The 13,217-nt window shown below is 56.3% G+C and overlaps 1 protein-coding gene across 4 annotated transcripts; it reads right to left on the bottom strand.

Annotated features, from left to right (window-relative positions):
* Positions 1–6,552: 6,552 nt before the first annotated feature.
* Positions 6,553–11,955, bottom strand: NKX6-3 (NK6 homeobox 3). Of its 4 annotated transcripts, XM_032468546.1 has the most exons (5): positions 11,751–11,955; positions 11,139–11,502; positions 9,189–9,358; positions 8,879–8,936; positions 6,553–7,868 (listed from the first exon to the last, which is right to left on the bottom strand). In XM_032468546.1, the coding sequence occupies exons 2-5, from the start codon at positions 11,455–11,457 to the stop codon at positions 7,441–7,443; spliced, it is 975 nt and encodes a 324-aa protein (XP_032324437.1). In that variant the 5' UTR covers positions 11,458–11,502; positions 11,751–11,955; the 3' UTR covers positions 6,553–7,440. The 4 variants fall into 4 exon arrangements, with proteins under 4 accessions (XP_032324437.1, XP_032324436.1, XP_032324439.1 ...); XM_032468545.1 differs by having other exon boundaries at positions 11,139–11,952; XM_032468548.1 differs by lacking the exon at positions 8,879–8,936 and having other exon boundaries at positions 7,535–7,856; positions 11,139–11,945.
* Between the last annotated feature and the right edge of the window lie 1,262 nt (positions 11,956–13,217).

Here is a 13,217-nt window from a genome sequence, read left to right as displayed (position 1 = left end):
GTGAACTGTCAGGGTACCCTGAGAAGTTCCTCAGTCTTAGGGGTGGGGTGGAGAGACCAAGCCAGCTCTTCTAAGGCTGCCTGAGCTGGCAGACCTCCCCCCCATCCCACTCCCTAGGACCTGAAGTGTTGCTTGTCACGCCCCATGCTCTCATCAGGAATTTGTCAAAGGCTAGGAACTAATAAACGGGGGTGAGGTGGAGGGGAGGTTTAATCCAGTTTAACCCAGCCCCTTGGGGTCACTATTATGGTCCATTAGCACGGGTCCAGAGCCCAGAGAAGAGAGCTGGGGGGAAAACTGTGGGACCAGCTCTCAGAGAAGGGAGGCTGGGACATCCGAACCCAGGGCAGCTCCTCTTCGTCCATCTGTCCCCATGTCCCCATAGTCTCCCTGGCAGGGTCAGCCTGTAAGCAAACAACAGGGTTCAAAGAGAAAAAAAAGTTCTTTCTATTAGTGTTCTTTCAACTATAAATTGCAGAAACCCAACTCAACCAGAGTTCAAGACAAAAGGGTATGTCTTGTCTCCTGAAAAGGCTCAGGGGTGGGGGAAGCAGATGAGGCTTGGCTGAACCAACGTCACCAACTCAATCCCGCTCTCCCCGGCTCTCGGAGCCACCTTCCCCTGGGTTGGCTCCCTTCTGGGGCGGAGGGCCCCGCGCAGCGGCCCCAAGGGGCTGCAGGTAGAGAAGGAAGGGGGGCTCCCCAGAATAACCTGGTCCTTCGCTCATTGGCTGGGAGTGAGCCACCGGTCCATCCCTGAGCCAATCCATCACGTGACCGGGGAGGTGGCATTTGCTGATTGGCTTAGGATGGTGTCACTCATCTGCGCCCGGAAATGGGGGGCGGGGTCAGTCCACCTTGTTATATCAATCAAAACTGGCAGGAGGGTTGTTCCCAGTGGAAAACCAGAGTGGCCTTATCAGAGGCCGCGAGGATCAGCGCCAGGTGAGAACAAACCACAGAAGCGGGCTGCTCCTCTTCACTCCTTGCAGGGAGGAGGCTGCCACTCACTGGGCACTGCGCTGGACTCTACAGTTTCCCCGCAGCTGGGCCACAGAGCCCTCTGCCCTGTTTCCACCGTGGCATGAAGCGGCCCCAGGCAAAGCAGTACTGGACTGCAAACCCAGCGCCTCTGCCTCTTCCGACATTCATTAGAGCAGGATCTCTCCCAAGGGCCCGTGGAGGTTTGAGTGTGTCAGACCTCCCTACAGGTGTCACAGCCACAGGGTTGATGCCAGTGACAGCCGGAAACCCGAAGCGTCCTGCCATTTCTTTCTTTGGAAAGATGATCCAGACCCTTTGCTCCTTTGCTCGCCTCCCTTCTGCCGTCCCTGACTGTGCGAACCTTTGTCACCTGGGCAGGAAGGAGAAGCAGCAGAACACAACGTAGGTCACAGTGGACAACTCCGAAGCGGGCAGGGAGAGCCCACACTTGGGTTTAAATCGAGTTGGGATCCTAAGAGACGATTTGCCAAATCTGCCCTGTCCCAGTGTCCCGGGCCCTTGTTAACCAGGCACATTCGAGGGTCATGCCCACCCCCTGAGTTGGAATATCCTGGAAGGGCCCTGGGGAGGCGAGCTTGGGGAAATCTGCCTAAATGAACATCTTCCTCGGCTATGGAGTATCTGCTCCATCCAGGGACACTGGTCAGTGATGATAAAGCCGCAGAAACCACACCAAGAAAAATGATGTTCGTGCACTGCAACGTACTTGGTGAGGGGACCTCACCCAGGCCTCTCGTGTCCTCTGTCACTCTCAGGTCCTCAACACTGGGAACTGACACAGCTCTGGACTTAGAGTGAGAGGACAAGGAGTTTTGACCTTGGGTAGGTCTTCTCAGCATCCCAAACCTCAGTTTCCCCATATGCAGATCGGGGATAAAACCTGATGGCCAGTCTATCAAATGAAATAATGTACAAGGAAGTGTCTAGAATTCCACCATGAGTACAGTATTATTGTTGAAAATGAGGATTTGGTCACTGCTTTTCATTCAAACTATATAAATCCTGAATTTTAGGTGGGACACACCATGATTCCCGCTGCTGGGAGCTCCCTTTATTCTAGTGTCCTTACATGTTAAAGGATGTGATGCTTTTGATGACACATGTCGTGTGGTTCAATTGTGAATTGCCCCTGTGTTTTTTTTGTACGTTGTCATTAATTAAATTCTCTCTTATTCTTAACCACTGCCTCCCATTGGTCCCTCTGGTCCCTGTGAAAACATTCCTCATAGCACTGAGAGCACGGCCTGCCCTGTTTTTCCTGGAAGCTGGCCTCCATCTTCTAGACTGTGAGCATCAGGAACCTAGAGGGCTTGTCCGTATCCTCAGCAACCAGCACAGCCCAGGCAAAAATCAGACTTCACTTGCTGAGTACATGGATTTTAATTAATAACACATACAATTGTAAGTTCCTCTTTAAATAGTTTGAAGCTCAGACTTAATTCTAAGGGCCTTCTCTCTTTTCCTTTCATGATGGTTAAGAGTGGGAGCTCCAGAGTCAGTCTGTCTGGGTTAAGCTGTGTGACCTAAGGCAAGCTACTTAACTTCTCTGTGCTCCAGTTATAAAATGGGTATAATAGTGCTTCTTTTGTGTGGGTTTGTTGCAAATTAAATGAGATAGACAAAGCCCCTCGAACAGTGCAGGACACTGACTATTTCATAAACATTAGCGGGTAGTTTCAGCAGGAATGGTGGTAGACGTGGTCATTGCAGGAGCAGTGAGAAGACAGAGCACAGACGCTGGAGTTGAACACTGCTCTCCATGGACCTGAGGTACGTTGGTTCATTTGATTGCTTCAACTTCCTCATCTGGGAAATAGGGATGCTACATCTTATATGGCTGTTGGAATACAAATGCGTGAATGCGAGTAATGCATTTAAAGGAGCCCCTTTCTGAGGTGCTGGCATCTTCCCTGCACCCTGGCCTCCTGCATTATAGGGAACAAAAAAACGCCTCTTTGGCATCCTGGCCTGGTGGGCAAGGTCCTGGGGACAAGGTGACCCCAGGGCATCCCTTTGCCTTGTTCCCATGGCTTCTGCCTCCTGGACAGTGCGAATCCTTCCCACCACAGTTACAGGTTCGTATCAGATCCCTCCATAAACTCCCACCCAACCTGAACCGGGTGGCGGTGACCTGACCCAATGATCAGAGCAGCGGGATTTTTATTTGGTACCATTTTGTACGAGCATCATCCAGGAGTGAATTGTTTGAAGCCAAACAGTTCCCAGTGAAAAATCCCTTAGTGATATTCTGCTCTTCTAGCCACTGTCTACAGAAGACACAGGACACAGCGCAGTCTTCTGATGGCTCTGGGACATCATTAGAAGCACAAGCCACAGTGATGACCTCAAAGACCGCTGACTGCGTTTTTCTCTCTCATCACCCAATGCCCACAGAGGGCTGTACTGGTGAAATTCCTCCTTCTCCTTTGCTGGAAGACCCTGCTCTGCGTCTCGGCTCTGGGCCTCTCTGAGTCTAATCTTGCCTCTAAGGTGGCTGTGGCCTTGCCTGGGAGAGCAAGGTGTGCAGCGAGTTTCTGGTCCTCAGAGTGGTCTCTTATTTTGCTCTAGTTGGGTGCTGGCTGTGTTTTACATGATCTCAAATGCTATGAATCCTCCTACACCTCTCTCTAGCCAGCCAACCTCTTTTTTTTTTTTTTTTTTTTGTATTGCGCACCTAATTTGGACCAGGCTCTGTGCTGGGGAACCAGCTGGGGACCTTGTTAAAATCCAGATTCTGATTCGGGAGGGCGGAGCTGGGGCCTGAGAGTCTGCCTTTCTACCAAGTTCCCAGGTGAGGCCACTGCAGCCGGTGCATGGACCATGTCTTAGAGGATCAGGCCTTCAGAGCGGGACATATAGACCCAGATGCCTTCAGGGGCCGCACAGGTGATGGCTGATGTGGGGCTCAGGTATGCAGAAGTTCCAGGAAGTGGTGGGGAGCAGGCTTCCCCCGCCCACGAGTCAGCTGAAGTTTCTATAAAAGCACTGTTCTGCCCCCAAAGAAACACATCTGCTGAATCCAGCCCCCAGTCCCAGAGCCCAGAACCTTAAGCATTTTGCAGGGAAACATATCTGGTCACACACGAGCCCTTCTATAATCTCCTGATGGCCGTTGATCTGCCGGGGCTTGAGTATTTCCAGAAGTGGGTAGCTGTGACTTTGGACGTGTCTGTCCCTGTCCCACTGTGAAGACCTGTTTAGAACTGGCCCTGCCCCTCCTAGCAGCGTGAAAGCGAGGAAGGAAGAGAGAGTGTGAACACACGAGTGTGTAAACGCCCACACCGTTGTACACGACGTACGTGATTTCAGTTCATCTTCTACTGGAACCCTGTCCCCTCTGTCAGGCTGCAGGCAAAGACTCAGGCTGGCTGATTTCTGGACTCAACTCCTAGGGGTGGCTGAGAAGCAGGAGGGGTTGCCAGAAGTGTGATTTCAGGCCCTAATCCCCTCTTTGATTGCTGCCATCAGGAAATGGCCATTCAGAACCTTCACCCCTGCCCAACTCAGGACAGGTCCGTCCAACCCTGGAAGCCACAAGTGGGAGGGCTGTGTCCGCCTGTTGGAGGCTTCTGGGCTGACAGGCAGGACGCCATGGCTCTCGAGAGTCCAGGTCTTAATTTCTTTCTCCTTGCTCATCCCTGGAAAGTTTGTGATTTGGTAGGGGAGGAATTGCAAGTGTCATGAATAGTCCCCCCGCAAAATTATAGTTCTGTTTCTTTGTTTAACTCAGCATATACAAGAAGGCCCTTGCTGACCAGGAATAAAAAGGGGAAGGGAGCGTCTATGGCTTTTGATTTCTTTATGATGGAGGAAGCGAAATAGCCTTGAGATCTCCCCACCTAAACACACACACACACACGCACGCACGCACGCACGCACGCACAACATGCTCGAGCACGCATGCGCATCTGCAGAGGGCAAGACGTAACCCAAATTGCCCTCAGGAATCTGGGCAATTCACCTTCAGCCCTTCTCCTCCTTCAAACTCCAAATCTCATCTTTTGACGAGGCCTGAGCAGGATTTCGGGAGGAGCGGGAGGCAGTGCCTTCTCTCGCTGGGTGCCTGTGCGCAGGCACAGGGGTGAGGCAGGGGAACGGCTGGGAAGGCTGGTGTCCTTGACCCAGAGGTCCCAGAGGCAGGTGTCCCAGAACTTTGAGATTAAAAGGGGTTCTGTTTAGCTCAGCAAATGTTTCCCGGGGGTTGAGGGGGAAACAACTTTCCCCAGGCTTGATTGATTACTGTCTCCAAACAGCATGAATCAGACGTGCAAGCAGTTAGGATTGTAATACGCTTATGAAGAAAGCAAAAGAACGTGGCTTTTCGGTCCCTGGCTTCTTCCTCCAAACCTGCTTTGTGACTTTGCACTTGGATTATGTCGACAGCCTCTGCTGGCTGGCAGGCCCCCAGCTCTCCTCAAAGTGCTCAGGAAGTAAGTCCTGGGCCCCGCCTGGTTCCCGGAGCTCAGAACACCCATGTCAAGCTTGTGGCCAAAGGTCTGCAGAGAAGGTGTTTGTTTATTTCCTTCCCATATTACGTGGAGAGAGACCAAATGTGGTCCTCATCACAGGAGGAGCATCCTTCATCTCGCTGCATCACTCCATCCTCTGGGTCCAGTAGGGTTATGATGAAGGTTGATTGATGCCTCTGTTTCCAAGAGGCTCCAAGCTGGGGTCTCCCTCCCACCCTTGTTCCCACTCCAGGCTGATTCCACAGGCCAGATTCTCTCTCCCTGGGGACCTCAGGGACCAGAGGAGGACTTGCTGGGACAGCAAGGTGGGCAGGCTGCTTATGGCTGGGAGGCCTTGCTGGTATTTGCATAGATGGTTAGGGTTGGAAGGGTCCTGAAAGCACACCTTGTCCCAGCCTCTGGTTTTACAGGAAAGGCTTTGAGGGGCTGCCCCTCGGGATTGACATAAGGGTCTGGGCATCAGCTCAGGTGGCCTCGGCCCACTTCTGGGACTTGGCTTAGGTCCTTTCTGAGCCTCAGTTTTTTCTTCCATGCAAGGAGGGACAATCCCTACCTCCTAGGTTTCCGGCGGGGTTACGTGAGATACTCCGGGTCTTCCATGTGGGATGAGTTGGTAGGTGTTTGGTCAATGTTAGAGCTACTTTCTCTGCCCCAGCATCTTTTCCTTACAGATACCTCCCCCCCACCCCCCCCCCGCTGCCCAGGCTATGAACTCCTGGAAGTCAAGAACCCAGTTAAACTCCTCTTGGGTTTCTCAGCACCTATGACAATGCATGGCGTGTACAAAGAAGACCTCAGATTGATGCCAAGCAGGTTTCTTGACTCCCAGAGCCCTGAACCCTGCTGGCAGCAGAGCCGCTGCCCTCTGGGAAGGCCCCCTGCAGCTGGCATGCTCAGGACCCCAGAGCCAGTTTCACAGAAGCACATAAGACATAGGGAGCTTTCTGGAGCTTTTATGTTTACTTTTTATTTTTTTTAAAAGCCAGTGAAGATGGGTGAAGGCTTGGTCCCCTTTGGACGATGTTCCTCTGTGGTCACCCCCTCCCGCCTCCCCCCAGCCCCATCCCCAGCCCCTCCCACCAGCTGGGCAGCGCCCTCCTTCCGCAGCACCAGCTCCAGGGCCAGGCCATGGGACATCCCAGGAAAGGCAGGGTCATGGGTTCCATGCAAGCCCCTCCCCCAGCCCCTCCCTCAGGGCCTCTCCCCTCCTGCTTGGGTACCCCCATGGGAGGAGCAGGGGGTTCTGAGGTCCCTTCCAGCCCCAGTCAGATGCTCCCTTCTCTCCAGGGGTCCTGTCTTTGCATCAGCACCGAAGGAAGCCCAGGCAGGAGGCTCTGGGGCACAATATGGGGCTAAGAGTCTCTCCTCTTCTCTATGCCTCCAACCTTGCTCTTTCCCATCCAGTGGGGGCTTCTAATCTCTTCCTGTTTTGGGGGAGGGAGGACCCCCTCCAAAGGCAGAGAGGAGAAAGGATCACAGGAGGATAGCTCCCTCCAGGGGCCTGATCCTTAAGCTGGGGTGTCGGGGTGTTTCTTCCTCCCTGGGACCCATTTCCTCTCCCTGGGGTGGGTTTCCTCCAGCCTGGGTTAGGTTTTGGGCTCTGGCCCCTTAAGTGGGATCCTTCCTGGGCCAAGGGCTGAGGGGAATACCTGGACATGCCAGCTCTTCTGCAGTCCGCTGGTAGCTGACCTGGACCCCGTACCCTGGTCTCTGGACTCCTAGAGCAGAAGGAGACCCCTGCCCGAGCCAACAGCCTCTCTGGGGGAAGGCACCCCCTGCAGCTACCATGGTGGCGTGTCTGGGACCCCAACGGCCAGTTTCCTGGTCTGGTCGTTTTTATCTCCCTGTGCACTTCGGAATCTGCAGCGCTGGCAGGGCCAGGCCTGGGACCGCAGAGATGCAAGACGGTGGAGAGAGTGCTTGGTCTCAGGAAAAGTTCAGGTCTCCCTTTTTGCCCCCTCCTCCCCTAGCTAGACCCGGCTCCTCCTCCCCCTCCTCCTCCCTCCATCTCCTCCTCGCCCCCCCCCCGTCCTCCATCCTCCCTCTCCAACCTCCCCCTCCCGCGCCCCTTCCTCCTCCTCCTTCGCAGCCCCCCGTTAGCGCCCTGCGGGGGACCGCGAGGCTGCGGAGGCGGGCGGGCGGGCGGGCGGGCAGCCGGGGTCAGACGCCGTGCGCCCCCAGGCTGAGCACCGAGAAGGCGGCGCGGTGCTTGCGGAGCAGCAGCCGGATCTTCTCGTCGTCCGAGTCGGGATCCAGCGGCTTGTTGTACTCGTCGTCCTCGTTCTCCGAGGCCGTGCGGTCCCCGCCCGCGCCGCCCGGGCCCCGGGGGGTGGAGGACGAGGGCTCCAGGGCGCTCTTCTTCCGCCACTTGGTCCTCCGGTTCTGGAACCACACCTGGGATGAGAAGGGCTCTGAGGACCGCGCGCGCCGCGCACGCAGGGCGCACGCAGGGCCCCCTTGGGGAGGGTGACCCCTCTCGCTGGCGGGTACCCTCCATCCTTGTGTTTACAGTGAAATAAATGGCTCAGCAATGAACTAAACTATCGTAGTCACACCACTTTTTTTTTGAAGGGGGGACAATAAAATAAAAATAAATGTGAGAGCAACAGCCCTTTGGGCTTAGCTGTAACCCTCCCTGCCTGGCATCTTCCTCTCCTTTGCCATCTGGGCACTTGGGTGGAAGAGGCTAAGATGCTTTTACCTTCACAGACCCTCACTGAACTTCAAGAATAATTTCCTCCCTACTATAAAAATAACGTATGCTCATTGCTGGAGGTAGAAGAGTGCAGAAAGTACCCCAAAAATCAGAATAATAGGAAGAGGCTCTTAGACTCCATGCTTCCTCTTCAGCAGAGTTAATATTGCGGGGAGGGGCTGCAGGGGTAGGGGACTGGCTGGGGATGCAGGGCCTTGAGGGAGCCCAGGCTGGGGTCCCAACCTGCCCCTGTATTTCTCTCTCCCCTAAGCCCGTCGTCTTGTCGCAAAGCCAGACAGCTCCATCAAGGCTCAGAGATTTCTTCTTTGATGTCCGCTCGGAACGCCCCTTGGGGCCTCCGAGTTGCCAAAGTGGCCCCCAGGAGCCTGAGGGGGGAGAAGCCGGCTTCCCCACCCAGTTTGGGCCAGAGATGTGCAATTTGAAAGGGGGCGTCCTCCCTAAGCCTTGCCCCGGTCTGGGCAGTGAGGCTCAGACATCACGGGCAGGCGTGGAGGTGAGTTACCTTCCCTTTGAAGTTTGGTGAATCAAGGTCAGCTCGTTTGGCAGGCTGACGGAATAGCCTGAAGCCAGTTCTGATCTGGCCCAGAGGCTGCCATTGGCTCTTGAAATTTCTAGTGACCGTGCAGAGGAGGGGAAGGCGTGAGGCTGGAGCCCTCTAATCCAGATTTGACTCTCAGTGCTCACTTACCAGCCAGTGATCTGGAGCAAGAGGGTTCGGCTGAGTAATGAGACCCACCTCCAGCTTGCTGTGAAGTTTAAACGGGTTGTTACACGTAAGGCTCTCAGAACAGGGCTCAGTAGATGACGGCCATTTTGGGGTTATGGTAATTATGACCATCTCCACGGTTAGGTGGGCAGTTGGTACCCAAACACCAGGATGACCTCCCACTGAGCTGGGAGTGGCCAAGAGAGGGGGCTGCCTCTCTCCCAGGCAGTGGCATCCTGTCCTGGCCTGCTCCTCACTGCAAGGCAGATACTTTCTTCTCCCGCAGACTCACCTTGACCTGCGACTCGGTCATCCCCAGCGAGTATGCCAGTCGTGCCCTCTCAGGGCCAGCCAAGTACTTGGTCTGCTCAAAGGTCTTCTCCAGGGCAAAGATCTGGTGTCCCGTGAAGGTGGGCCGGGTGTGCTTTTTCTTGTGGACGCTGTCGCTCAGGGGGTCTGGGGCTGGCGAAGGAAGTGTGTGGTTAGTGGAATGAATGGGGGCAACAGCCTTGCCCTGCCTCCCCCATAGGATGAACTCCCTACAGAAGAGCCACTGAGGAGGCCAGGGCATCATGGCACCTCTCGCCTGAACCCTGCCATGTCTGGGTGCCCTGGGACCCCAAGAGGGCACTTGCCCCAGGTTTTAGCTTATTAGGAGCAGAGGGTGCTTTGAACCAGGTCTCATGCCTCCCTGTGTAACATACTCAGTACTCAATGATGCTGCCGTCCCCCGAGGGGGCAATGGAGTTTCCTCCAGGACTCAGGGACATCCCTTCAGGTCACCAAGAAATGGATTTGGTACCTGCCACCAACAATCAAGGCCCCAGGGGCATGGGAATTCCTCCCCACTCCAATTCCTGACTCTTGGGAGCCCATTTTCAAGTTTCTGGGAAAACCAGAGCCCTAAGTTCCAAGTTACTGCTCCCCCTTGTCACCAGGCCTGGAAGTCATGTGGCTTCGACAACACTGGAGAGTCAGGACGCGGAGGCTCAAGACCTGACCCGGCCCGGCCGGCCAGGGCAGCCGCTCGGGAGGGTGGGGGGTGGGCGGCTCGGGGGAAGCACAAGGCCCAGGTGCTGGGCCCTGTTCAGTGCAGCCCACGGCCCACGGCCCGTGTCCTCCTGTTACAGGAGGCGCAGAGAGGGGAAGAGACCTCTGGCGAGGCTGTCACCTCCAGTCCCCTCCCCTCGTGTTAATTCAGCCACTGACTCTCTCTGATACTTCCCTGTGTATGTACGTGCATTCGGGGTTGAAGAGCGGGGTGTGGAGAGGGTGTGTGTGTGTTGGGGGTACATGGGGGTGAGAGAGAGAGAGCTTGAGGCCCAAAGCGCCCCCAGAACCAGCTGATACAATAGGTTCCGGAGGATGAGGTCTGGGCCCGCACGGGACTGGCTGTGTTTCAGGTTTACGAAGGGTGCCAGGGCCCGGAGCTGTGTAGCGGACACGAGGCAGGTGTGCTTCAGGATTTCCTCGTTTGGTCCAAGCCCCTGCTGCAGTGGGGGAGCCTGGAGGTCAGACATGCCCTGCTTGATCTGGGCACAGGGATGGCTTCTGCAGCCACTGTCACTCCCTGTGGCTCCCAGGGAAGTCAACGTGCATGTCCTGCCACCTCCTCCAGCCCCTGCCTGGGATCCTGGGGGACCCTGGATCAACTCTCTGAAAACCACACTTCAGGGATGAGTGAGGTGAGGAGCCCCCCCCCCCCAAACAGCTAGGGCCAAATGGGACTTGGCTCAGCGGCTGCCCCTGGAGGCTGGGCGGTGTGACTGCTACTGTTGACATAAACCCCAAGGACGGAAACAGTCCCCCGCAGTGGCAGTGGAACAGCGATGCGGTCAGGGTACATTCTGTGTCCCTGATGTGGCCAGCGCCCAAGGGGGCTTTTTGGGAAGGTGATGCAGTGACCAATTCTTATTGGGGACAGCATTTGTCCCCTCAGATGATGGGGTGACATGGGCTCTGGGGGAGGGGAGAAGTAAGGTGAGTGGGACCCTATAGAGGATGGGGGTGGGCTGTGAGGTCTCCCCAGACTGCAGACCCCATGTTCCCCAGGAGGGCAGCTGGGGAGGGGTGGGACGGGGGTCAAGATGCCCGTCTAAGCACAGCTGGGGTGGGACGGGGAAGGGAGAACCCAGTAGTGCCCCAGGAGGAGGGAAGGACCCAGGGGTCTGCCGTAGGCTGTCTGATGGTGGCTGAGGTCTCCGTGAGTGTCCCCTCCCCTCCGCCGCCTCCCTGTACTCACTGTTGCCGCACTGCCGCCCGCCTCGCCAGTTCTGGCCCGTGTCCGCCCAGCAGTTCCGGGTCCGGGTGGGGTACTCACTCCCCGCCTTGGAGAAATTCCCCACCTGGGGGCCGTAGTAGACCCCCTGGGAGCCGAGTCCACCAAAGCCTGCCACGTGGGGGTAGCCGGAGAGGAGGCTGCTGTTTGGCGTGGCCACGGGCCTGCTGAGGATGTCCGTGATCCCGTGGGGGGTCCCGGCGGGCAGCTGGGGGCCCAGCCCTGGGGGGCTGAGCTTGTAGAAGGAGTTCTGCATGGAGTACTGGCACACAGGGGCCTTCATCTCCGAGAACTGAGCCAGCGGCGCATTGTTGAGCAGGAACGGGCCCTGCAGGTTGGACTCCATGGCACCCCTGATGGGGTGAGGGGAGGCGGGGAGCCCCAATCCAGGATCCTAGAGCCTGAGACCCCAAGCTCCAGCCCAGAATCCCATGGAAGCCTCGGAGGGTCAAAGCGGCCGGAGCTCCAGGCCGTCCTCCCACCCAGGCATCCGGCCCAGCCCTCGCCGGGAGACCAGCACCACGTCAGCCCGGGAAGTCAGGTTCTCCTGGGGCGGTGAGAGCCCTGTGTCCCTACCTGGCCCGGGGGGGTGGGGAGAGGCAGCTCCCCACTCCTCAGCGCAGGCCCCTTCTCTGCTTCGGAGTCTGGGGACCCTCCATGAGAAGTTTTAAGTTCAGAGAAGCAACATTTCCCTGATAAAGATGTGGCCCATTAGAATACAGACCCGAGACTGGCTGAGCCGCCCCGAGCCGCGTCGCCATTGGTGGGAACGCTCACGGGCCTCACATCGGCTTTTCCCAGACAAATTGCACTTTGAAAGATTGACTGTAAAATCAGCCTGTGTGTGTGTGTGAGAGAGAGAGAGAGAGAGAACGCTCTGGAGGCTCTGTTCATTCTCAGGGGGTCCACCTGCTCCTGGTCCCCCAAGTCCAGCATGCAGGAAAAAGAGGGTAACTGGAAGGGCCCTGGGGCAGCTAAAGGGCACAGTTCCTAAAGAGCTGGGCTCAGGGTTGCTGTCTGGAGATGCCCAGATGCCCAAGCCTCTGGGGCAGTGTGCAGTCGGGACACGGATGCTCCCTTGCTGGGACAGGTAAGTGGGGAGGCTGGGCTTTGGGACCTGAGCGTCTGGGAGCAGGGAGCCTGCTGGGCAGATTGGGGCAGCAGATGGCAGTGGGGCATCTCTGGGAGTGCTGGCTGTGAGCGCTTCCTGGTTCTGCCTCTGCCTCCGCCTCCGGGCAGCCTTCCTTGATCCTGTCTGTCCTCCCTTCCTCCTCTTCCGAGGACTCATCTGAACCACGTTCTGCCTGGCTCAGCACCCGGGTTGGAAATATTGGGTGGCTGAGACGGCCGTTGATTTCAGCGGCGGGTGCCTGTGCAGGGCTCTTGGTTGCCCCTCAGTGAATATTTGATGGATGAGACTAGACTGAATGGCAGAGCACCTCCATGTCTTTTTTTTCTTTTCCTAATGAATCGTTACAGCATCCAAGGCTCTCCCGGGGTGGGGGGTGGGGGGGTAGGGCTTGCTCTCATTTTACAAACAAGGAAATTGTGGTAAATAACTTGGGTTATTTCTGCACGGGACAGCATCCTTCCCTGCAGCTTTTTTTTTTTTTTTTTTTTTTTTTTTATGGCAATCAGCATGTCACTGGTCCAGACAGATGGACTGCTGTCCTTCCTCTGCCTACCAGTCCCAAGGCCCTTCCTGACCAGGCCGAAGTCTCCTCGGCAGAGGCTCTCCCGTGGCTGCCGGTGGGAGGCCGAGTGCCCAGGCCACGAGGAGGGGTCCCCTCTTCACAGAGCGTGGCTCCCCCCCCCACCTGCTGTTGCTGTTCAGGGTGGAACTGGACGTGCTCCCTGTCATTCCGATAACGTTGGTTAATGCAAGAAAGACCTCACAAAGGCTTTGGAGATTGTTTTCCTTGAAGTTTAGATTAAGAGCAAGTGAAAAGGTTCTTCTCTGAGTTGGCCGCGCTACCAAGCTGGCAACCTGATTCTGATCCCCAGTATTGCTGCTGGACCCGACTCGGGCAGTTGTGTTTCTGA

This window comes from Camelus ferus, chromosome 26 (genome assembly GCF_009834535.1).
Source record: "Camelus ferus isolate YT-003-E chromosome 26, BCGSAC_Cfer_1.0, whole genome shotgun sequence".
In the NCBI taxonomy this organism is placed as follows: Eukaryota; Metazoa; Chordata; class Mammalia; order Artiodactyla; family Camelidae; genus Camelus; species Camelus ferus.
This window is presented reverse-complemented; position numbering and strand designations above follow the sequence as displayed.